We start from the raw sequence: 26343 nt of genomic DNA, 5'->3' as shown, positions 1-26343 counted from the left end.
CCAAGCTAAATGTTGATCCCATCATTTGTCCTTAAGCCTAGTATTTTTCTTTCACAAATAGCTGACAATTCAGATCAGAGGCTTTTTTCTCTTCCCACTAATCTGGATTCCACTCCCTCTGAAGTTTTGAGTTTGCAGCTTGAGAGTGCTCCTGGACTTGCCACTGTCAGTAGAGGCATCGGTAGTGGCAGTTCTCTGCAGTGCATTCTGTCATTTCGGTCTTGAACACCAGCTGCAGCCCACTCTGGAGATACATGACCTGGCCTTGGTCACCATATGTTAGTTCAGGTTGGGTTACTACTATGCCATTTACATGGGGCTGCTTCTGGAGACGGTTCGGAAATTTCAGCTGGTAAAAAAACCTCTCGGCCTCCAGCATGCTAGCAGGAGCCCGAAGGTGTGAATATGTGACATTGATTATGTGCCAATTGCACTGGCTGCCAGTATGTTTCTTGGCCCAATTCAAAGTGCCTAAATAATTTTGAGTCTGGTTAGTTATGTCCCAACCCATAATCTAAGATCTGCTGTTTGTGTGCTTGCCTGTGAAAACCAGATAGGTTGATGAGCACACAAGACAGGGCCTTTGGGGTGGAATAGTGGAACTCTCTTGCAGTTAACATTCCAGCTTGGCCCCTTCGTTCTGACATTCAATCAAGTATTTAAAATGTATCTTTTTGCTTAAGATTGCTTAGGTGATCTAATTCAGTTTCTCACAAGCACTCAGTGCTTGCAATAGCAAGGAAAGTGCACAGGAGGGTCATCCCCATTCAAATCTGGCTCCTTCCAGCCTGCCAGAGGGCTACTACTGTATGCTTCTTCCAGGGCAGAGTGCAGTTGTGTTGGGGAGGAGGAGGCTACAATCTGGCAAATTGGAGCTTATCTCCCCATTTCAATGGCTCCCAAGAGAACTGATGACATACAAACCGGGACAGGCAGCCTACAGAAAATCCAGAAACTGCAATGTTCCTTCAAACATAATTTAATATGCTTCTTTTGAGTCCAAGAGAACAGTAGCAGTAGGCTAAAGAGGGAATGGCCTTTGTGCTGCCTAAGCCGATGGTGCAAAGCCCACCCTGTTATTAGCCATGTCAAAGACGGAATAATATTCCTTAAGGAAGACATCACCGAGGATCCATAGGGGCTGCCCATTTGAGGAAGCCAAGTATGTGGTCTCAATTCCAGCTATGCAGTATCCATTGCTCTGTGAAATAAAAGAAAATGTGTTATAAGTTCCATCTCTGCTGGAAGAAAATGTGATAAAGCCTTTGAAAAAGGTGTACGAAATCATGTCCAGATTAGATTGCAAGTTAGAAATGTGGCTGCTCATCCACTTGCTATAACTATATAGCTGTGAATATACTTCCTAGAGATTGTTTGCAAGTGCATAGCTGATATGGTAGCTATGAGAGTTAGATCCATAATACACGTGCTCTAATTCTGAGTCTCTGACCACCCACATGTGCAAGCTTAGAACTGACTGTAATACACACATGACCAATAGGGATGCCAAAGCAGCAAGCACCATCCGTACTCTGGCAGAAGTGACAAAATTAAAGCATTCCCCACCACTCATTTGTAGGTACTACAAGTCTTGCTTCTAGAGATAAAATCCAGAGCAGACTAGTCTATGAAAAGATCTTTGCATTTACAAATGTCGGGAAACAAATAAGATGGCAAAGAGAGACCCATGCAAGGTCCCCAAAATAAGGATCAGAAAAAATGATGTGAAATGCCACCAATGCTATCTTTTCATAAAGCAAAGGCTGTGTTATCAAGAGCATTGGTACAATATCTAGATACTCTCTAATGCTTAAGTGCCTTAGTGTAAAATACCGTATTTTTCGCTCTATAGGACGCACTTTTTCCCCTCCAAAAATGAAGGGGAAATGTGTGTGCGTCCTATGGGGCAAATGCAGGCTCCTTGGCTTCAGCGATAGCAACACGAGGCCTCTGAAGTGTAGAGGGAGAGCTCCCCCAGCGCTCCAGAGGCTTCGTGTTGCTTTCACTGAAGCCACCTAATGCCCCCAGAGTGCAGGGAACTCCCACTGCGCTCCAGGGGCTTCAGGCAGCTATCTGCAAGCTTTCGGAGCGCGGCAGGAGTTCCTGCTGCGCTCCGAAGGCTTGCAGACAGCCATCTGAAGCCTGGAGAGCGAGAGGGATCGGTGCACACCGATCACTCTTGCTCTCCAGGCTTTGCTTCGCTGGAGAGGCGCTGTGCAGTTTTCCCTCTCTGCGTAGTGCCCCTTCAGTGAAGCAGGAGGAGAAATGGAAGGGGCTCCGTTTCTCCTACCGCTTCACTGAAGGGGCGCTGCTCAGAGAGGGGGAGATTCCCCCCCCCCCGTTCTCCCCCTCCTATGGTCCGGTGCGTCCTATAGAGCGAAAAATACGGTATGTGCCATTAAGCAATGTTGTACACTTACTTCAGAGATATAGGCAGAGGGAGGCAGTGGGAACTGGACTCCGTTAATGACAAAGGTGATGGTGGGCATGTTCTGGACATTGTTGCAGTTCACCACATACTGTGAAAGAAGACAAACAGAAGGTTTACTCAGTGAGCACACCAGGCCATAGATTGGTCAGACTCAATCCGCACTAGAAAATAGACTGACAGACGACATAAACTTGATTTATTCCAGTCACATACAGAGAACAGACACCTTTTAGAGTCCCCTTGTTTTTAAGCCTTTTTTGAAAAAAATTATCTGAACTTGACTATTTTTATGTAAGCTGCCGTGAGGGTTTTGGGGTTTTTGTTTTAAGCAAGAACAGTATGGCAACAAATTCTATCATAAATAAAATACAAATGGAAATACCAAATACATAATAAACAAGCAACATCAGAATTATCCTGCTGGATCAGGCTGAGACCTGTCTTCTAATCCAGCATTCTCTTTACCATAGCAGTGAGGACAATGTCTCTGTGTTCATCTAGGAGCACACATCTCTTGTACTTAAGCTGGCTGTAGCATCCTAGGTGCAAGATTTCAGGTGGAGCCTGTTCCCCTGTGACGAAGAGTGAGCTGCAGGAATTTTCCTGCTCCACCTACCTCTCCATTGTATTGTTCAGCTCCTATAGCCTGCAGGAATGTCCCAATGTACTGCTGAGGGATAGTTAGTTGGCAAGTGCCAGTGTCTACAATTCCTTGGCAGCCTTCACTGCACCAGCCGGTAGCCTCATCACCGATGGCAAACCTATAGAGATAAAAGCAAAAAATGTTGCAAGGACAACGTTAGCAACAAAGAACAAAGCAGGCAATAGGAGAAACACAAAGACCTTCTCATATTTAAGATGGAGGAGTCTTCATCTATAGCTACAAAGGGTTGCGGCCAATGCTAGTCCTACTCAGAGCAGACCCATTGAAAATAGCATGACCAATGTAGGTCCATTAATTTAAATGGATTTTCTCTGAGTAGAGTTTAGTTGGATACAACCCAAAGACAGCTATCATGGCCATGGAAACACATACAGTACATAGCCACATAAACTATAACCCAAAGAGGTTTACTTACTTCAGATCAATCTTTCCTGGAAAGTAAAATGCAGTTTTCAACGCCATGCTGTTTCCCACTTTCAAATGTGAAAACCAAATCTGAGACATGCCAAAATTTGGGAATCTACTATGCTTTGAGTAAAAGAAGAAGCTTCTGTTGGAAAAACTTGTAATATGGGGGGTGCAGACAAAATGGTAATACCCAGGGATTTGCCACACACGTCCTGTTAAAAAGGTGATGGGAAAGACCTCTGAGATGCTGGAGAGCTGCTACTAATCCATGCAGAACAGCCTTTGCCAACCTGGTGCTCTTCAGATGTATTGGGCTATGAGTCTTATTTGCCCCAGCCACTGTGGCTGATGGAAGTTGTAGACCAAAAGCGTCTGGAGAGCATCAGGCTGGCAAAGGCAGATTTAGGCAACGCTAGACAAAATGGACCAAAGAAGCTGCCTTAGTGTAAAGCAGCATCATAGGCTTGCCAACCTAAGTTGCTGGAATCCTGTATTTTTGCAGCGTTCAAGGTGCTGGGAAGAGCATGGTTTGTTTCCTTTTATTAGCTGGTCCATCCATTATGACTGAAAGTGCTGCACAAAATATTGTGGTGCGAATCTCACTATTCCCTGGTGACAAGTGATGAGTGACTCATCTCATTTTCCCATGCTGCCTTCATTTGGCAGTCTTTTAGAAACAGAGAGCTTCTCAAGCACACCTGTCAGCAGCTTTCAGGCAGCATTTGTTTGCTAAAAAAACAAGCTACTACACTTCAGCAAGGATATCCTCATGCTTGCAGCAATGAACACTGTTTTGTTATCTATTGCTCCTTCTTAGAATTATTTTCTTTGTTTTGCATAACTATCCCATTGAAATTAATAGAACTTTAAAGTGCCTAACTTTGAATGGATCGCTATCCTCCTGGTTTTTGAAGGTTCATTTCCAGTGCTGGAGCACTCAAACACACCCACCTCTTGACGTACTAGCATGCAGACACACACACACACACATTTTAAAGTAGCAAACAAGAATAAGACTATTCCCCTCTGTAGAAATGCTGCACATTCAAAGAGGCTGGAGACCTTTTGTTATCCTCTGGATAGAGACATGGCAATGGGAAATCAAAGCAAAAAACCATGATTAGCTATAGATGAAATGAGAATTATGAATATCACTTACTCCTCAATACCAATCTGCCAGTAAAGCTCACGAGTGACGGGTGCCCAGGCAATTTCTCCTGAGTATAGTTGAGTGTCAACACCTCCTAAGATCAACTCACCTCCATACTGAACAGTTGGTTGGCTGTTGAGTGGGGAAATGGACAAAACCAGTCAAGGCTAGCTTTATGAATGTCTTCAAGGTCTATATTTGCATACATAAAAGCAGGGAACATGGGAACAAACAATTGGGTACACACTACTTCAGTTTGACAAATCCTGAATGACCACAGGGTTCCTCTCACCCCTCCCAAGATCAGATTCTCTCTTGATTGATAAGCATACATTCAAAGGAGGGAGAAAACCCATCCTTTCACCACTCCATTTTCTAAGCCAAAAGGATGGCTAATGTGTGTTAGGGCAAATAGGGGACTTGATAGTCATTTGGGGATCGTATGCATAAACTCTTACTGTAGGCAGAAAGGCTACATCTTATTGGTAGAGCATCTGTCTTTCTAGGGGTCTTTGAGGAAGGATCTGCTAATGGCGAAGGGCCATAACTCACTACCAGAGCATCTGCTTTGTGGACAGAAGGTCACAAGTTCAATAGCCAGCATCTTCAGGTAGGGCTGTGAAAGACTCCCCATCTGAAATCCCGGCTAGCTACCATCAGGTGGAGTAAAGGCCAGACTCTTATACTGTACTAAGACAGCTTCCTATGTTCCTATGTGAAGAAATTAAACCTTAGCATGTGTTGCAACCCTCCCCAAATGAAATTTTTTTAAATGGCTGGGATATCCATCTCAACTCTGAATGATATTCATGGTTTTAAGGAGCAGTAAGAATACTACTGTACAGGGAGTTGTAATTTAGTTATTCCAGATTAACATCTATGAGCTCGATCTTCTGAATGCCTCCTGACAAACTTACAGATTTTTGTATCTCACCGTGAGAAATAGAAGCTGAAGATGGGTTCAGAGAGCTGCCCCTGCCTCATCATTGACTGCATGGCTGTGTATGACCCCCCTACAGCTAAGGCAGGATAAGCCATGCCCAAAATCCCATCAAAATTGGCATAGTAGAAGGGAGTGGCAGGTTCATTCTCACTCAGGCCAAACTCCTGGTTTTGAATGACAATATTCTGGACCTGTGAGGAACAGAAGGAAAAATGGGTTTCATCCGCAATCGGAGGCATAGCAATGATTTTGAGCTTGAATAAATCAAATTATCAATAGTAAGAATAGGTAACACATGCCATTTTTAGGAATAATGCAAAACAAAGAGGCAATGAGACTGTGAGCTAAACAAACATAATTTGCAATGCCTCACTGGGAAAGCTTATGAAGTTCTCCTTACACTAGACCTGGTTAATTTGTAAAGGAGTGAATAAAAAGGGTGGGATCATAAAATGACCTTTTGAGTTTTCTGCCTCAGATGTTAAAACAGCTTCGGCAGTCATCAGGTTCAAACTACTTGTCCACCACAGCAAAGTACCCATTATGTAGAAAGTGGTGTGCAAAACAACCAAGCAAACCCTCATTTCTGCCTATTGCAGTAGTGGCACACAGCCAGCAATATCTGGGCCACAAGCTTTCATCTTAAGCTTTGCTTGGTCCCCTTCTTTCTTAGCTTGTGAAGTAAATTCTGGTTGCAATGCTGGGTTCCGAACAGACTGCTTTTTCTTTGATTGACCAATGTTTGATGATTCCTAGAATGCCACAAAGTTTAAGGTGGGTGAATGTGTGATGCAATGGTCACTTACCTGCACAGTATCATAGCCTAGCATGACGGTCAAGTCACCACTCCCATAGTAGAGAGTATAGGTCTGTCCATTGTTGTAGTATGTAGAAGATGCACTGGGGTTAAATCTATTGTGGTTTTCTAGAGTAAAGCAAAAGAAAACCAAAAGCATAATATCATGAACACTTCCTAACTGAGTCATGTTCTTTAATACATTGGCACATTCTATTGTTATTTTATGTCAGAATGTCAGTGCTGAGAGTTATAAAGATTTTGAACTAAAGGAGGGAAAAGAAGGATCAGCCATCTCTAAAATATCACTATAATATACAGTTTTCCCATTCCCGTTAAAAATACTACAAGAGATAAGTTTGGCTTTTTAAAAAAGAAAACAAGCCAAATTGGCTAATAAGTTCATAGAAACAAATTTCTCTGCAGCTGGATGTTAGTACTCACCACAGGCTGCTGTACTACAGTACACAGATGGTACCCAGAGATTGGAGGAGCCAGTATCCATCACAACAAGGAAGTCCTGTGGTGGAGTCCCAATGCTGATCTGTCCAAAGTAGAAGGACTGTCCAAGGAGAAAATTTTGGTAAGAAGAAAGATTTTGTCACATTTTTAAATACTGAGCTTCAACATTTCCCCTTCATTTCTACTATTGTTCCCACACAGAAATGGCAGCTCAGGTCATTTTCAAAATGCATCCTAGCCCACAATGGGAGGTGGGCAATAGTACTGTCCGAGATCATACAGTGTGTTGGTGGCAAGCTGAGTGCAAGAACACAAAATCAAAATGTCATCATTTAATCATCTTCTGTAATTACAAGGCCCATTGCTGGTTAGACTTCACACCTATTGGCACACCCCATTGCATCTTGAGACAGACAGATGCCAACCACCACAACATTGTCAGATTCAAGTAAGGGATACACACACCCAGCCATTGCTGCTTTCACCCCAGTAATTCCCCCTTAGTGTATCTTGTAGACAGTAGAGGCTGGTGAAACCTAGACCTGGTGGGGTGCCTTGGAGCTTTTAGTTCTATGCTTGCTCACTGCATAGGGCTGATTTTGGAACCGCACCTAAGTTAAATCTCATCAGTGGTGTATGCAAGCTTAGATTTTTGTTCAGTGGCTCTCTCTCAAGCTTGTAAAATAGTAAAAAGGAAAACCACCAGCTACCGAATGGTTGTCATAGAAAGATAAGCACTCTGCAGCTTGCTTTCCTGTTCAGTTGTTAAGAAGAAGAAGAGTTTGGATTTGATATCCCGCTTTATCACTACCCTAAGGAGTCTCAAAGCGGCTAACAATCTCTTTTCCCTTCCTCCCCCACAACAAACACACTGTGAGGTGAGTGAGGCTGAGAGACTTCAGAGAAGTGTGACTAGCCCAAGGTCACCCAGCAGCTGCATGTGGAGGAGCAGGGAATCGAACTCAGTTCACCAGATTACGAGTCCACTGCTCTGAACCACTACACCACACTGGTGGTTTTAAGGAAAGAGATTGATGCAACTTATTCTCAGGTAAGTGGACAGAGGGTTTCAGGCAGCATACTTCATTCACCATAATAAAAATAAAGCAATTGTCCCAATGTCATACAGTAAGCTTCATGACTGAGTGGGGATTTGAACCCTGGTCTCCCGAGTCCTAGTCGAACTCTCTAACCATTACACTACCCTAGCAAGTGACATGATTAGAATTACGCTTTTGTTGTATACTCCGTTACCTCTAACCCTCCAGCTAGGTGACAAAGTGGGCAAGCTCACTTATTCCATCATTCCAAAAGTGGAGAAGCACTTTCACTATTCAACCCCAAATTCATCATGGACAGAGACAGTGGTGTGAAAATGGTCTTGACAGGAGCAATTATGCTACTATTATGAGGCCATATAACCTTTGACAGACTGAAAAGTGAAAGGGCAAGATGGGCAGAAGAAGAGAGAAAGATGCATATTTTATTATTTTAATACTCGCATTCAAGTAGTTGGTTATTGGTTCGTAAGCAATGTTGTATTCATTCAAGTGGTATTTTGCTGCAGGATCAACGTAATTTTTCTTCAGAAATTCCTCCAGCACTCCTTTCTCCTTCATGTTCTCCCGAATGGATTTCCCTTTCTTCAGAATGACTCTGCAGAGGACACAAAGATCTCAGGAAGCCAAAAGCAACAGTGCTGGTCCTTCTGTACCTCTCCTATTCCCTCTTTCTTCATCAGCTTCCTCCTCTATTTTGGTACTGGGAACTGCTAACAGTCCATTGTGCTACTTTATTGTTTATTTTATTCATCATATTAAATTTTATTAAATAAATAAAAGCAAGGGAGTGCACAAGGCAGAAAGAATAAGTCTTGAAGCCCGAAAAACTAGGGTTTAACTTTTCTATGGAAAGATAAGAACATGGGTAGTCATTGGCTGAAAATGTGTGATCTGTTTTAGCTTCCAGTAATATTTCCATGTAGATCATTACTACAGGGCTCATCCAGACTGCCTTTTGTGTCACAGGTCTGGGATTTAAAGCTCTGTCTCCAAGCTTTTGGGTCCCTGCACTTTCCCTGGGAAAACCCAAGTTTTGCAGCTGAATTGGAGCAAATGGCAATTGGGTCTCTATGTATATCCATTTGCTTCAATTCAATGATAAAATATAAGGAAAGCACAGGGACAAAAAGCTGCTCAGGCCTGGAGCTTTAAAGTGCATACCTGTGCAACAGAAAGTCTGAATGAGACCCTAATTGAGACACTCACCTCTCCAGCCCCTCCGACAGGTGGAGACAGACCAGTACCAGGATCAGCCACTTCATGATGTTTTGTGTCTTGGCCAGTGTGATATTCTAGAGAATCTAGAAATCCCTTCCGCAGTAACAGCTGTTGTGTCCCTACTTTTATACCCAGGGCTACTCTCCTCTGCTGGCTTATCTGTTTACTCTTGATGTCCTCCAGTACCATGCATTCCCAATATCTACACTTTCCATTGCTTACGAGTGATAGAAAGTCCTTTGTTAGAGTGGTTTTAAATGCAGCTTGTGCCCTTCATTTTTTGTAAAAAAAAAATTGAGTGATTATCTACAAACTTTCGCTAATACGGAAAACAAATCTGTGATAAGATATTAATAAGCCAAATTCCTTATAATCTGTTCCTACCCTTTTCAGAAACAATAAAGGACAATTTGATAATCACAGCTGCTGTGATGGGTATTTAAGTGTGGCTAGATACAGTATGTTTCATTTTGAGCCATGCCCTTGGGAAGCTGTGCTTGCTAACATTATATTTAATGTCATGTTTGGATCTAAGCTGTGATCAGTTCACATTTAATATCTAGGTTTTTCAGTTGATTAGTATGACAAAGATAATACTGTAATTGTCAACAGCTCGAGTTCCCTAATAGAACTTAATGAGGTTTTGAAATAGCTGTTTTCTGTTGCATGAACACATTTTCACACCTTGCGTATTTATGTGGTTCAATTCAGGCATTTTTAAATTGTTCTATGGAAGATCTGTGCCTGCCAGGCCCACCCTCTCCACCACAATGAGTGGGAAGGTCTGAAGGGGGATTGTCAGCACATTCAGGGAATTCAGGGAACTCTTCACCCACAGATAAAATTTAAGAATAGCTTGAATAGTATGAGAAACTATTCCAGATTAGCGTCAATTACAGATGACCTGCTTATTGAGCATTCATGCTAATTTGTTTGCAAAAGTGGGCAATGTTGGCTGTTTATTGAACACACTTTCTGATTTGGGGGGGGGGTGGCTATGGGACAGTGTGCCAAGCTATCCATATCCCACACTTTCCACTTCAGTTTCCCATCACTTTCTTAACTCCAAAAGATTCAACTTTTGGGGGAAGCAGGTAAGAATAGATGGGCCCATCAAAATCTGGTCCATCCGAGTTTCTTAGGGGGTGGGGCTAATTCTATCTCATTCCATTTCCAGGTGGATTTTAAATGGAAAATCCTTACAAATCCATGTGGAAACACTCTTTCTAAAACAACAACAACAACTTATGAAGTTCTCTGGGGGTTGCACACTGCCTTGATTCAGCTATTTATTTGTTTTATTTTTAAAAATATATATTATAAACTTTTAAAAATAGGGCATCTGGCCACCCACAGCATAGAACAGCTAATACAGGGAAGCTCCTTGATGCCTCATGTTTTGAATGCATCTGCAGCTTGTCCTTCAGACAGCAACAGGTCATTATGGCAGCTCCCATTTAAAGAAGCTAGGCAGTAGGCACTACACACCTGAAGCCCCATGTCATCATCTCCACCAGTTAAAACATTTTCCTAAGGGTAATTTCATATGGGAAAGGCAGGAAGTAAACTCTACTTCCGCATCATTTTCAATCAGCCAATAGAAGACACCCAAGACCACCTAGTTCATGATATTCTGTAGGAGATACCCTCCAATTGTTCTGACCATAGAGTATAGACTGGTTCATATGGGTTTCACTGGCTGCACACACACACACACACACACACACATACAACACATACACACCATGCAAACCACACACACTTTTCCCCTGAGCCCAATATCCAGTGTACTAAGTACAAAAATGCTTGCATTCATGCTACTAGGATTTATGGGATTGAGGGCACATCCCTGCATGCAGTGTCATTTTGTAAGAAAGATCCAAACCATTGGAGGTTTTTAAGCAGAGGTTGAATGGCCACCTGTCATTGGTGCTTTAGCTGAGATTCCTGCCTTGCAGGGGGTTGGACTAGATGACTAGAGTTGGGGCTCCTTCCAACTCTACAATTCTATGATTCTATTAGGATGGGAGAGAGGTTCCATTCAGTTTGTGAATCTTTAGCTTGTGAATTTAACTTTTCTGCACTCCTGGTGGCAATGTGATATCGTGCACACCTTGGGGTATTGGAGTCTTTGCAGAAATAGAATTAATATACAATTAATGTACAGTGCCCCCTTTGCTAGCATTGTTAGGGACAATAAATTATTCTAACCAACAACTCTGTGTTGTGAAGAGCTGTTGATCTCTTTGGAGACTGGCAGGTGCTGGCACTCAGATGATGGACTTATCCTTTACTCTTGATATACCTGAGATGGACACTTGTCCTAGTGGGAAAACTGACCTGTCAAATATGTGCTGCTTTATGCCTTTATCCTTTTATGCAGGTTGGCAACTATTTATTTCATATATGCACAGAGAAGAATGTAGGAGACAACTACCTCATACACATGGAAGACTATGGAGGGACCTATTGGAGTAAGAGCTTTGAAACCTGGTTTGGTTTGCACTTTTGGTGTTATTTTGGCTGCTTTGTTGTCTTCAACTCTGAGACTGCTGTCAGGGCAAAGTTAAGGAGTTCAGAAATTTCGCCTTGAGTTCTTTGGGAACTCTTGAGTGGATACCATCCAGTCTTGGCAGTTATTAATTTATCTATTAGGCCTAGGATTTCATCTGTTGTCACCACTATTTACCTCAGTTCCTCCCTTCCTAAGTTCAGGCATAGCTATCTGCCCTACATCTTCCCTGTGGAGACACATGCAGATAATTCATTTGGCCTTTCTGCAGTGTCATTTTCCTCCTTTAGCACACTTTTGTTTCCCTTCTCATCCAAAGGTCTGACATTTCCTTAATTGTATTTCTTTCTTTTTTAAAATAATATTTATTAAGAGTTTAAAGATTACAAAAAGAAAGAAAAAGAATTAAACAAATCAATATAATACAATACAAAAACAAAAACACTACATAAAACATTGAATTAACAAAACAAAACAAGAGCAATTAAAAACACTTCCAATATTTTCAATCTTAGCTTTCATTCACTTGTTTCATTGACTTCCTCACGCCTCCCTTTTTGTATTCCACTTCAGTTAACTGTTTCAGCAATTCCTTTCCATCTTCCTCTGTTTTCTGTCCTATAATTAATCTTAACATATTCTAACCTTGTTTTTTCCCTTTAATACATTAACAATCTATCTGTACCTAGTTCCTTATAACATTTCTGCCAAAGCCATATAACTTCATTCCACCATTTTTCTAAAGCTCATTAATTTTGCAATATTTCTGTAAATAATCTTTAATTTTTTCCCAATCTTCTTCCACCGACTCTTCTCCCTGGTCTCGGATTCTGCCAGTCATTTCCGCCATCCTTAATTGTATTTCTTGTTCCTAACGTGTTTAAAGAATGCTTGTTGATGGTCTTTATGTTTTTAGCAATGTGCTCCTCTCTTTTTTCCCATCTCTTATAGGCTTCCTATTTCTTTTGCCAAGGTTTGTCTTCCATTTTGTTCCCCTTACAAGACTATCATTTTTCTCAAGAAGCCTTTCTGTCTCTAACAGCTTCATTGACTCTGTCCATTAACCATGTTGGTATCCTCTTGGCCCTGGTGGTACTTTCCCAAATCTGCATAAGCTTTCTAGCTGAGCTTCTGTTACTGTGATTTTGAACCCAGAAGCATTCCAGAAAGGATGTAGGAATAGCTAGGAAGTATTGGAAATGGGGCTGAGAGAGGCAGAAAGACTTAGAGGACCCCTATAAATGTGATGTGAAGCAGGATCTGTTGGAGTGTTACTGCTGTAAACTTTCCCTATTAGGCTCAGCCAGTACTTAGGTGAAAATCTTATATCATAGAAATCTCTGAAATCTCCAATGACTTTTATTTCAAGGAAACCAAATCCAAGGTTGGCATCCCTGACATGTTTCGCTGCTCAGAGATTGGGTCATCAGCAAAACAGTATAATATGGAGAACCATACATTTGCCAGAAGAGCTCATTAACTCTCCCTGTGATGCATACCCACCAACATTTCTTTGATGAAAGCAGGTACGTCCTATTCTATAATAATAATAATAATTTTATTATTTATACCTCACCCATCTGACTGGGTTGCCCCAGCCACTCTAGACAGCTTCCAACATATATAAAAAACATAACAAAACAATAAACATTAAAAAGCTTCCCTCTACAGGGCTGTCTTGAAATGTCTTCTAAAGGATGTATAGTTACTTATCTCCTTGGCTTGGGGGGGTCACAGAACTCCATACCTCCCCCCCAACATTTATCCGATGAAAATAGGGATATCCTGCCATACCCTCCGATATTTCTCCCATGAAAATAGGGACGTCCTAAGGAAAAGCAGGACATTCCAAGTTCAAATTAGAAACTGGGACGGCTTCTGTAAATCCGGGACTGTCCCTGGAAAATAGGAGCACTTGGAGGGTTTGTGTGATGTGCTTCTGCTTAGCTCAGGAGGTTACCTGCAGGTTACAGATCTGCTCATTGGGGGGGGGGGAATCATACATGGGTAAGTTTTTATTCCCACCAACTTTAAAGGAAGTATCTGAAGTTCCATTCTGACTTTAACAATGGACTTTTCAAAAGTGCTCCTCAGTTTGTTGTTACACTACCAGTTTTGCTGGTCTCTGTGTCCTGGAAGACCCTAGTGGAGGGATAATTCTGGGGTAGTGTGATGGTGAAATTATTTATTTATTTCATAAAATTTGATTTAAACCCCCTCCCCCCCAAAAAAAACACCAACCTCTCAAAGCAGTTTACATATGCAAATATAAAGGATTTTTGGTAACCCTCCTCAGGGTCTAGGGGAATGCAAAATTCTGCAGCTTTAGGGAAAACATTGAGATGTCACATTTTTCCCCATCATGCTTCGTCAGCAGTTTCAGAAACCCACTCTCAGGGGAGGACTTTGGTAATCATTTGTAATATGGTGCCCTGTGTGAGGCAATAATTTGGGGGCCCCCAAACAGACCTTCTCAATTTTGGATCTTCATTTTGCACCCCCTCGGCTTAGCACCCTATGTGGGGGGACTTTCCACACTGCCCTAAATCTGACGCTGCCACTCTCCAGCAACACAGAACAGGGCTTTCAGTGTGGCTGCCCCTGTTCTCTGGAACAACATTCCCACTGAGAAATGATAGGTACCTACTAGCTATACTTTCCAGAAATAATTAAAGACATTTTTGCTTTTCCAGACTTTTCCAGATGGATGAAAAGGTTTCTGCCTTTGGTGTTCATTTTGTATTATGTTTAATACAGTACAATTTTTAAAACCTATTTTCAACTGTTTTACTCCTTTTAAAAGTATCTTACTTATGTTTATGATGTGTCTGTGAATATCTCTCTCTCTCTCTCTCTCTCTCTCTCTCTCTCTCTCACACACACACACACACACTCAAATATTTAATAATAATAATAACATTTCCCCCCAAGCAAGTCAGGCAAGAACTCATACAACTCAAATTGTTATTTGTATGATTAGATTATATTTTTATTTGCTTGCAATTACTTTGGAGAGAAGCCCAACAGTCATGTTGCGGATTTTCACAGCAGAGTTTCAAATTTTTGCAGAGGAAAACACCTCCAAGTCCTTAGAAAGGAAGGCTGGTGGATTACAGCATGTATCAGAAGGAATAAGCAGGTGGAATGAAGCAGGACAAGGCCTGGAGCAGCACAAAAGACTTCTGGGAGTGTTTATGCTACTGGCGCAAATCCAACCTGGTTGTTGCCCAGATCGTACACAGAATAGTAGGACCTAAGGAAGACATCACCAAGGATCCACAGAGGCTGTCCATTCTGGGATGGCAGGTAAGTGGGCATGATGCCAATGCTGCAATAGCCGCTGTTGTTCTGTGAAAGAAAAATCACAGTTAAATCTATTTGGCTTAGGAGTTGTCATCAACTTCATGGCATAAATAAGAAACTGCAGAGTAATGAGAGAACACTACATTTCAGCACACAAACTTTGCACCTCAATGTTGAATTTCAAGATTTTTGCCATTTTCTTGGACAATGTTTGGCTTTTATTAAAAAGGTATCTGTAAGACTGGAGATATACTTCAGAGGTCCAGATTATGGGAAGCCCAGAACAAATTAATGATTACCGTAATAATTTGGATTGTAATTTGGTTGTTTTTTATTTTAGTTTATTGTTTTTAATTGGATTATAATCGGATTGTGATTATGATTTGATGGATATGTTAATTAGCTGTTTTTATTGGAAAATTAATAAAAAATATTTTTTTTAAAAAAAAAGGTATCTGTAAGAGTGCAAACTTGCATTAGCAGCTGTGTAAAGTACTGTTGCACACTGACCCTACACAGAGGTGTAAGAGCACTGCTCTGCAGTCAGAAGGGTACAAACAGCATCCCAGTAATTAATGGTCCAGGTACGTTCTCCATCACTAGGGTACAAGCACTTTACACCTGCATCCTACTACATTGGCATAGACACTAACTACGTTTCCTAGTGGTTATTTTTAAAGACTGCTTTACATCACATATTCCCCTAGGTGGATGAAAAACCACATAGGCAGTTTAGCCAGAAGCTAGTCCTTGGATGAGACAACCAGCCCTGAGTCCTGAAACACCCACCAGCAAAGAGATAAAACCTTTTCCAGTGCCTGGTGCCATCAATCAGTATTAACTGATGTCTTTAATTATGTTTCCATTAATGCTTTTCGTTGATTTTATTCTTACATGTTGTATACTACCTTGATATTTGTTTGTGAAGGTGTGGATTAGGACTATTAAATAAATAAACAAATAACACATTTTTTGTGAAGGTGTGGCTTATTAAATAAGCAAACAAACAAATAACTAACTAACTAACTAACGGGGAATAGCTTTTCAGTGGTTTCACATACCTGAAGGACGTAGGCTGAGGGACTCAGAGGGAAACTGCTTCCACCGATGACAAAAGTAATGGTGGGCATGCTCTGGATGTTGCTGCAGCTGACCACATACTGTGGGAGAAGAAGTATGGTAAGAGCTATGCAGCAACATATTTCAATCACTATTCAAACATTACCACCTCTGACTAAAAAAATGAGGATCCTTAGGCGCCCTTTCCCTGGTGGTTAAAACTGAAATGCAGGTCTTCAATGGTTTCTTCAAAGTCAAGGCAGGAGTTTGTGGCAGGAAGATGATGGAGGAGTTCTCTGACAGCTGGTAACACTCCCCACTCATGGGCGGAGGAAGTGGGGTGTGGTGGGTGCAGGTTGCCTCGGGTGTCACCACTGAGGGAGGTGACAAAATGCCGGGCAGCACTCACTGTGGGGCACCTGTAGCGCACCCGAGCCATGCTTGGGCATACTCAGGCTCTGCGCTGCCCAAACAGTCCACCCAGGGCAGCTGAGTAGGAGGAGGCAGGCAGACTCCAGAAGCCCTGTGGTGCTCCCTGCCCCTATGGGCAGCTCACTTCGCCCTCGCCCTGAGTGGCTTTCTCTGACGCTGTCCCCACTCCCAGCCCACCAGCCAAATAAGAGAAATATATTTCCCTGAGTCTACACTCCTTGCATGATCCTTTGAACTGTAACCACTGTGTGGGGTCAAACAAGAACATGCTAAGTTTCATGGGTGCTGATACTGAGCTCTTCAGATTACTGGTGCTAAGTGGTCGTGCTCCCAATCCACAGCTGCGTCCCCCCCTACCTCGCCATTGCTGTCCTGCTCGGCTCCAATGTATTGCATCAGCTCTCCAAAGACCTGCTGGGGAGCAGTGAGGAGGGACGTTCCAGTATCCACAATCGCCTGGCATCCCTGGCTGCACCAGTTGCTGATCTGGTTGCCAATATAGAAGCTAGAGGGGAAGAGTTAAAAAAGTTGTCAGCAGTTATATTCCTATTAAGGTGATGCATCGAGGAGCCGCAAGACCATAGGATGTCATGCTTCCTTGCTTGCTTTTGATGTTTTCATGGCATCATCAAAGCTGCCATGGTTCTGAGCTTTTCATAATAACCAAAAGCAGGATTGCAGTCTTAGGTTTTTGTAATTGGGTTATAATAATCACAGCTCTTCTTTTCGCGTCCTGGAAGATGCAGAGAGCCAGAGCCAGAAATAAATGGAATAAGATATGCTTGCAGATTTTGAACTCTAATTTTCAGCATAAGCAAAGGATATTTGTATTTTAGTGTTCTGTTGGAAGCCGCCCAGAGTGGCTGGGGAAATCCAGCCAGATGGGCGGGGTATAAATAAATTATTATTATTATTATTATTATTATTATTATTATTGCTCTTTGGGTCATGTTTCATGGTATGCAAAATAAGATGGGGGGAAATTACTCAGCTGGTCCAAGGGAAATAGATTTAAAGAGCCCAAAAACTCAAATCAAAGGACTGTTGAGGTTTTCAACCACAAGCCTCCACTGAAGCCTGATCAGGCTCCCAGTAGACATTATCTATGAGAATAGTCTCACCTTTCAATTGCAATTTGCCAGTAAGCTTCTTGGGTGACTGGAGTCCAGACAATCTGACCAGAGTAGAGGCTGGAATCAACTCCTCCCAAAGCAAGTTCACCACCCTGGTTGCCCTCTTGCCTAGAAGGACAAATGCACAAGAAGGTAAAACACTTCATTATTTACATACATTCACTGAAAAAGACAGAAAGCTTGATCTGGAATAAGCCATAATTAAGAGTAGACCTGTCGCCATTTATGGGACAAGACTAAAGTGGGTCTACTCTAAGTACAGTTAAAGCTGCAATCATAACCCCACTTATAAGGGAGTAAACCACACAGAATTAAATAGGACTTATGAATCGCATGGCCAGGACTGCACTGTAAGCCTGGATCCAACCTAAAATGGAAGTTGTTTTACACAGAGCAGCAAACAACTCCTTTGTTTTATGTTTAAGTTACTGTGAACTGAATGCTATTATAGATATGTGGCTTTATAACCTTGCAGCCAAGGTCCATCATCAGAGGCAATGGCATATATTGGTGAGAATGTTGGACCTTGGGCTAGTAATTCTCCCTCAAGCTAGTTGCTCAGCCCTAGCATTTGTACAAAATAGCAAAGGACTATTTTGTATTTGACATGCCTGTTGTAAATTGTTATTTATTTTTATTTATACTCTACCTTTTTCTCCAAGGAGCTCAAAGTGGCATTTATGGTTCTCCCCTTCATCATTTAACTCCCACAAGAACCCCACAAAGTAGGTCAGGCTGAGAGGCAGTGACTGGCCCAAGGTGATCTAGTAAGTGTTATGGCTGAGTGGGGATTTGAACCCTGGTTTCCCAGGTACAAATCTGACACTCAAGCCACTACACCATACTAGTTCTCAGTAAACTGTCTGTTGAATCTGAAAGCTGTAGTTAAAGAGAACCAACCATGGCCACTGAGGGGAGATTGTCATTGGATAGTGTTGAACAGGAATGAATGAACTTATGATAGAAGTGAGTCAATAATACCCCATGAGTTTCTCTTCCTTTGTCTAGTTTGCCCATCACTGATGGGGGAAGGTACACTTCAAGGTTAAAGCAATGGCAACAAAACAGGAGAGTAGCTTCTGGTTTATATTGACTTTTCCTGAAAGATAAGGATGTCTGAGGAATTTGCATTGTGAATTCCAATATGACCTGACATGATCTGCCCTTCCCAGACTGGCCTGTGGATCAGAATGAAGATATCCTTCAGATTTCACCTTTCTCTGAAGTTTGCAAATAAATGTTTTTGACACAAAAAAGCAAATCAGAATGCTTTTTAAAGTGCACATTGTAAAAAACAAATGTGCATATTTTGTGAGAAAATATATGCAGAAAAGCATATTGGGAAAATATATTCAAAAATTAGTATTTAAATATGAATCTTCATGCAGATTTTTAAAATTTGTCCTTATGAATGAACAAAGTGGGAAAGTGATATGGACTGGAAAAAGACCAAGCCATCCTTCCCTACTGAAAGGTGCCCTGAGAAACTTAGAAGAGGGATAGAGGATGGAGGCAAGGCAAATGCAAAAGAAAAGAATTTTTTGCATCCATACCCGCTCAGGTAGAAGCCGAACACAGGAGCATCAAGAAGGTTCTGCTGGAGCATCCCCTGCATGACTGTGGTGGCACCACCAGAAGAAATGGCAGGGTAAGCCAAGCCCAGGATGCCGTCAAACTGGGCATAGACGAAGTTTGTGCCAGGCTCAGTCTCGCTCAGGCCAAATTCCTGGTTGGTGATGGAAATGCCTTGGATCTAGAAGGGAATTGTAGGAAAGAGTCATCATCACAACAAAGCAGAAAAAGCACATTACAAATGGGAGAAAAAGAAACCTGCCAGAAAAGCACAGCATCAGATAGCCCAATATGCAATGGGGATATTACAGGACAATTCACTAACCACTTTTTATCCAGAGAAACAAATGATCTAAATGGACTTGGGTCACTCAAAATATCTGGGAAAATGAAACCTCATTATCAAGATGAGGAGATGGTTGAACTTTCAAGTGTTCCTCTCTTGATTTTCTGTTCATTGGGACTTCATAACAATACCTAGAAATGCAGTTAGCTCTCTTCTTTTACCACCTTCAAATATATAGTAGACTAATCTAATAAATCCCTTGAGTTAATGAGTATTATGCATGGAGTATAATAGCAGTCACTGCGCTAGTGCAATGTCATTACCAGCTGCCTTGTTCCAAAGTAGAAATATCAGTTCTCATACCAGTGTGACAGATAAAGTGGCACCACTGTAAAGTGGACAAGTGCCATCAAGAAATATAGCAGAATGGCATCACACAAAGCTGTTGTGTGCCATGCAACTGGGGGGAAAGGGGACATGGTGAGGACAAGTGACAACAGGTTTGAGAATGACTGCTCTCTGGTCACTGTGACTATGCACAAATCCTCTTGCCTGGTGCATAGTAGCAACTTCATAATAGTATTGAAATGGCAGCACATATTCTTGAACTGGCTTGCCTTGCATAGGTCAGATGTCACAGTGGATGGGCTTTCTTGACACTCTTTCATTAAGTTCACAGATTGCTATTGAAGAACCCATTGTTGAGGTTGGCTGTAATAGATTTCCAAGTATGTTTGTACAAGAGAGTTTCTCCCCACCCTCCACTGCATCTGCAGCTTTGGCTGTGCTCAAGGTCACTATACTTTGTTACCTGTGTGATCGAAGTGCATTGCATTAGGAATGTTAGAATGGATTCCTTCCTGTCTACTGAATCTATCTGCTTCTGCTGCAAGAAGCAGTTTTTAATATACTGTTGAGAGCTACCCAGAGTGGCTGGGGCAACACAGTCAGATGGGTGGCATACAGTTGTTGTTGTTGTTGTTGTTGTTGTTGTTGTTACAATTGAAACCAATTTAGGGTGCACTACTGCTTACCGTTACGGTATCATAGCCAAAGAGCCCAGTGAGGCTCCCAGTTCCATACTGCAAAGAGAAGGTCTGGTCGTTGGTGGAATAAGTAGAAGACTGGCTGGGGTTGAACAATGGGTGGTTTGCTAGTGGTAGAAATTGAAGAAAAACAGACTTGTTTCACTTTTAGGATCACAACAAAACCAGGTTTTAATACCATATGTATCACTCTCTCTTCTCATCCACCACTGAACCTGAATCCGCAGCTGTGAGAGAGAAAAGTTCCAGCACCAAAATATAAACCCAAAAATAATTCTTCACCTTTGTTTTGCTTAGAGCAGTGGTGGCCAACTTTGGCCCTCCAGCTGTTTTGGGACTACAATTCCCATCATCCCTGACCACTGGTCCTGTTAGCTAGGGATTATGGGAGTTGTAGTCACTGGCTGAGGAAGAGGAGTGGGGGGGAGTGCACCGCCCCTGGCAGCGCGATCCCGGTGGGGTGCCATCGCGGGTGCCCCCCCCCGCGCTGGGTGCCACACCCCTGCAGGCGGTGTGCCACGCCTCCAGGACACACGCCAGCCCCGCCCCCACCTGCTCTCCGCCCCCCAGTGCCAGAGCATGAAGCTCCGCCACAGGTTGTAGTCCCCAAATGGCTGGAGGGCCATATTTGGCCACCACTGGTTTAGAGGATACTCACTGCAGGCCTGACTCTGGCAGTAGACTGATGGCACCCAGAGGTTGGATGACCCAGTGTCAAAGAGAACCAAGAAGTTCTGGGGTGGAGTTCCAATGCTGATCTCTCCATAATAGGACATCTAGAGAAAAGAGTACATTGCCATCAACAATAGCTTCCCCCCATTGATATCTGCATAAATTCCCAGCACATTCAATAGAACATTGTGCACAACCGCCCCAAATGGAAGCAAAAACTACCCATTACTGTAACTACCCCAAAACATTCCTCTTATATGTTTTTCTTCTTTTGATTTTTTATACTCTCCCATATATTTTAATTTAGAGTGATGCACAAAGAGAACCACAATTCCATTCTCAAAACTTAAAATTCCCATAATTTTTAATAGTCACATATTAGGACTCAAACACTGATATTCAGCTAAATCTGGACTTCTTATTCCATCCAGCACATGTTGAAATCCTAGCCTTTACTCTTTCCTAGTTTTGCTCTTTCTATGATTTTGGTAGCTTCTCTTAGCCAACCGTATACTCACGTCCATGTAGTTAGCAAGGGGTTCGTAACCACTGGCATAGTTGTTGAAGTACTTGCTGGCAGGGTCATAATGATTGTCCTTCAGGAACTTTTCAAGGACACCCTTCTCCTTCATCACCTCCCGCATGGACTTGAACTTTTTCAGGGGAACTCTGTATGGGATGAAGAGTTAGACGCAGAGTCAAAAAGACAGCTGTAAACTCTTTGCATATTAAGTATGCTCAATGGAATATCTTCAGACCATTGATGGAATTCTCTGGTCTGAACCATATAATACCTAAGGCTAATATAATACACTAACTTCCATCTAATTCCATCAGGGTTCAAGCTAACCTGCCACCATCCTAACCTTAAAAGGCCACATTAACTCATGCACTGTGTTGTTAACAAGGAATGGAAAGCCAAGAGGGACACTTGTACAGGTTCTTCCACTGGACTTCTCTTCTGTGATATTGCACATTTCTCCTTCCCTCCCTGCCCAAAAGTGCTCTGTCTATCTTTCATCTTACTTGTTATTTAACCAATACCTACAGCTGCTGATTCAATAAAAAGGTATTAGCTAAACTATTTTGGATCCCGTCTTTGCCCTTCTCAGTGATTCTCTTGCCTTCCTGAGCTTTGACTGTTTAGGTAATGATATCTAATGCAGGGATGGCAAAACGTTTTGGGCTCAAAGGCCACATTCATCCTTAGCCATCGTTCTAGGACTGCGTGCCAGCGATGGGTGCTGCCAAAAGTAGGTGTGCCCATCTCACAGTCTCACATACATACACACAGAGGCACACAGCTCCCTCTTCAGCTGAGCAGCTGAGCAGTGTGTGTGTGTGTGTGTGTGTGCGTGTGTGTGTGTGTGTGTGTGTGTGTGTGTGTTATTGCCCACTAGCTGTTCATCAGTTAATGTTACACCTGACAATCAAGGAAGGATCAATTAACATGCCAATTAAGGCTCTAGTTGGCTCACCCCAATACCTACGGTATATACTGTACTTAAATAATTAAAAAACATTTCTCCTACCACTACCAGAATTAGAGTGATCTTGCGGGACCAAATAATTGCTTGTGGAGACACATACATCAGGCCTTCCTAGCTCTAAGGAAAATAAGTTTTTTACCCATATACTGTACATACTATGAGTAGTAAGATTCCATGGCTATTAACTAGCATCACTGAGATTGGAATCTCCATATTCACAATTTCCAGAGAGGTACCGTAGTTGTGTTAGCTTCTTGCAGCAAAAACAATGAAAAGTGTTTAAGATCCCACAAAACTCTTCTGTTGTTTTTCAGTGTTTACAGCATAACTCTGATTTGCTGAGGAGGACAGAAAAATGATGGCTGTCACCATCACGCCTCCCATGAGCTTACCAAGGACATCTGCCTGGCTACTTTTGAGAAAAAATGCTGAGCTAAATGAATAATTTGTCTCATACATTAAAGCAATTGATGTAGGGAGTGAACTGAATAGAGACTGAAAAAGGCCTGCATAGGAAACATACATTCATCATACATGCAATTCTTTTTTCCCCTTTTTTAATTTAATTTTTATTGCAAAGTAAATACTGTCATTTTAATCATTGATATTTTGCCCCATAATGACAGCTTCAATTTACTCCAATTTTCTAAATTTCCTTTAATTTCCTTCCATTTTTTGCATCATAAATGCAGTTCTAATAATGCAGTGAAATACAAATGAATGAAAGAAAGAACATTAACAGTATAATCCTTCCTGTGCACATCTGAGAAGTTCGGCCCTCTGAGTTCAGCAGCATTTACAGTACTTTCAGGTAAGTGTGTACAGGAGTATTTTTTTTTAAATGTACATTTTGTTCTCACAGAAGTTATTGGGAAATGCTATGCATCTTTGCAGGAAATGTCATGTCAATTTGATTCCAATGTCTTGAAAATTTCAAAACAAAAAGGGTTCCAGTTTAAAAAAAAACTGGGTCTCAGTTGCTTACTGAGAATCTCTGCCTTTGGATAGAATATTGTGGTTTTAAAGGCTTTTATAAAAATAAAGTTTCAGTGATAAAATGCTCTGTGTTGCACTTTACAGCTATATTTCTCACTTAACAATTTGATAAAAGAGCATCGGTGCTATTATCTAAATCAAGAATAGCCAACATTGTGCTTTCCATATTTTGTTGGACTACAAGTCCCATCATCTACAACCATTGGTCATGCTGGCTAGGACTGATGGGAGTTGAAGTCCAACAACATCTGGAGGGCACCCATTATCTAAATTTTATGAGCTAACTGTCACAATCATTACTATACTCAGAACGACTGAATTCAGTACATAGTTCTGTAGACACAGGCTTGCTACTGAAATCCAGTAGAAAACAATGGATCTCAGGCTAGTCATTATAACTAACTTGGTCCATAGGTTTTTAAAGATCCTAGGCAGCAGTCCTAGGCATGTTTATCTGGGATTAAGCCTCGCCCTGAATGCTTATTGCTTACTCCCAGATAGGAGTAAGTAATGAACAGCACATTATTACTTTACAGGCACATCGTGCTAAACATTCATACTTCATTGCTGCTCTTTTTTTCCGGCTACCAAGCACAACTGAAGCCAAGAATCACCCGAGAGGCTGCACCATGCCATTGTTCCATACTCACTTGACAACAGCACCCTCACAGAGGTGAAGGCACACCAGGGCAAGGATCAGCCACTTCATGATGCCTTCTTTCTTCTGAGCAGTTTCTAAAGTGTGTTCTTTCACTGCTGCACCTTGGTCTTAAGACACTGGGTAAGTGTTGGCACAGCAGGGTCCCTTCTTATATACCCTGAACAGTGCTGCTTTCACCGCCAGCATGCAGCCAAGTCACATATCTGAATCTTAACAATGGGTCAAACAATTTTTCAAAGGCATTGCAGAACTTTTATCTCAATCGCTATTATTTAATCGGAAAAGCAAATGATGTTTTGTGCTAAGCTCATATTTTGGAAGTAGAGGTTGACATTGGTTCTTATCATCATATATTCAGTTCTCTTTCAAACACACACACAAGGTCCTTGCAAACTACATCTCCAGCAAGCACTTGATTTATCTTTTACTTGTATATGATATGATAGTTATAGTGTGTGTTTTCATAAGGGGGTGTTAGTATGCAGGGGGTGTTAACATGCAAAACTTTGATTAGAATGGAAAAATACGAAGCCCTAAACAGTCATGTGATCTTCACTGTTTCCATCCAAGGTATTATCAGAAGCATTCCAGCATCACTAGAACCATACCATACCAATCAAGATTGAAAGTCAAATTATTTGACATGAACAGAAAAGGCCCAAAAGGATCCAGTCATATAGAATGAGCAGAACAGCTCAGAATAGAACAGGGGTGCCCAAACTTTTTTCAAAGAGGGCCAGATGTGATGAAGTGAACATGCATGAGGGCCGACCGAAGTTGTTGACCTTGCTGAGCTTTTTTTATAATTTTACCCCAAAGTTGTTGAGCCTGGGATAGAAAATTGCGTTGTGATATATATACATCCTTCTTCTGTTCCATGCCTGCTCACTCTGCTCTTCAAGCTATGTAAGCTCCCAATCTTGTGGATTTTTCCATCATGAGGTACATAGTCATTGTTCCCCGTTAGGTGATAGGGGAACTGCCACTATGTATTGTGCTCTGGATTAGGGACGTGGGTGGCGTTGTGGGTTAAACCACAGAGCCTAGGGCTTGCTGATCAGAAGGTCAACAGTTCGAATATCCGGACTGGGTGAGCTCCGATTGCTTGGTCCCTGCTCCTGCTCACCTAGCAGTTCGAAAGCACAAAGTGCAAGTAGATAAATAGGTACCGCTCTGGCGGGAAGGTAAACGGCACTTCTATGTGCTGCTCTGGTTCGCCAGAAGTGGCTTGTCATGCTGGCCACATGACCCGGAAGCTGTATGCCGGCTCCCTTGGCCAATAAAGCGAGATGAGCGCCGCAACCCCAGAGTCATCTGCGACTGGACCTAATGGTCAGGGGTCCCTTTACCTTTACCTTTACTGAGCTCTGGTGGCACGGAAAGGGTCTTACGTAGAACAGGGAGAAAGATCAGTCCACTTACCGTATTGATCAGGAGATGCCAACCTTTGGGGGCCCATGGACACGTGTGCAAACTGGAGAAACTGTTTTGGGCACCACACGCGCACACAGTCAAGCACATATCACAACCTTCTGCCTATGGCAGAACACTTCTAAAAAGCCTAATTTCAGCAGGGAGAGGGGACACAGCAGGCATGAAGGAAGGCCTCTGTGCAGAGCCGGCCCACCCATAAGGCAAGGTAAAGTGTGTGCTTCAGGTAGCAGGATCCCCTGGGGCAGTAGATCTGTCCTCCAAGGAATGCATAGCCCACTGCTGCAGTGGTGGCAGCAGTTGCGCTATGCTCCTTAGAGGCTGAATCTACCATCTCCTCAGCAGCCTTCTTCGTCATGCCACCTCTGCAGCAGCCTCTTGTCAAATAGTAGTTGCTGATGATCTCCCCTGCTTGTTCCCGATATAGATCTTTATTGTGCTCTTATTCCTGATCTTTTCTCACCCCTTGTTCCCTAGACAGCCCCCCCCCCCATTTTGTGGTTTGCTTCAGGTGCCAAAATGTGCAGCCAATGGTGGGATGTTGGGTGGAGACCCCTGATACAGACTAATGGCTATGTTAATATGTAGCCTCAAGAGCAGGGGTAGGCAACCTAAAG

General features: G+C 42.3%; 2 protein-coding genes across 2 annotated transcripts; both read right to left on the bottom strand.

The window, feature by feature from the left end:
- Positions 1-963: 963 nt before the first annotated feature.
- Positions 964-9245, bottom strand: LOC309343666 (pepsin B-like). Its single transcript, XM_081865418.1, has 9 exons — positions 9122-9245; positions 8357-8510; positions 6837-6954; positions 6403-6521; positions 5588-5787; positions 4663-4785; positions 3048-3192; positions 2421-2519; positions 964-1201 (listed from the first exon to the last, which is right to left on the bottom strand). The coding sequence occupies exons 1-9, from the start codon at positions 9175-9177 to the stop codon at positions 1049-1051; spliced, it is 1167 nt and encodes a 388-aa protein (XP_081721544.1). The 5' UTR covers positions 9178-9245; the 3' UTR covers positions 964-1048.
- A 5379-nt stretch (positions 9246-14624) lies between these two features.
- Positions 14625-24432, bottom strand: LOC309343664 (gastricsin-like). Its single transcript, XM_081865416.1, has 9 exons — positions 24285-24432; positions 21667-21817; positions 21135-21252; positions 20465-20583; positions 19126-19325; positions 17561-17680; positions 16797-16944; positions 16010-16108; positions 14625-14993 (listed from the first exon to the last, which is right to left on the bottom strand). The coding sequence occupies exons 1-9, from the start codon at positions 24341-24343 to the stop codon at positions 14838-14840; spliced, it is 1170 nt and encodes a 389-aa protein (XP_081721542.1). The 5' UTR covers positions 24344-24432; the 3' UTR covers positions 14625-14837.
- Between the last annotated feature and the right edge of the window lie 1911 nt (positions 24433-26343).

The sequence above is a fragment of the Podarcis erhardii genome (assembly GCF_964252035.2).
Source record: "Podarcis erhardii genome assembly, chromosome: 6".
NCBI lineage: Eukaryota > Metazoa > Chordata > Lepidosauria > Squamata > Lacertidae > Podarcis > Podarcis erhardii.
Note: the sequence above shows the minus strand (reverse complement) of the source record. Positions and strands in the feature narration are given on the sequence as shown.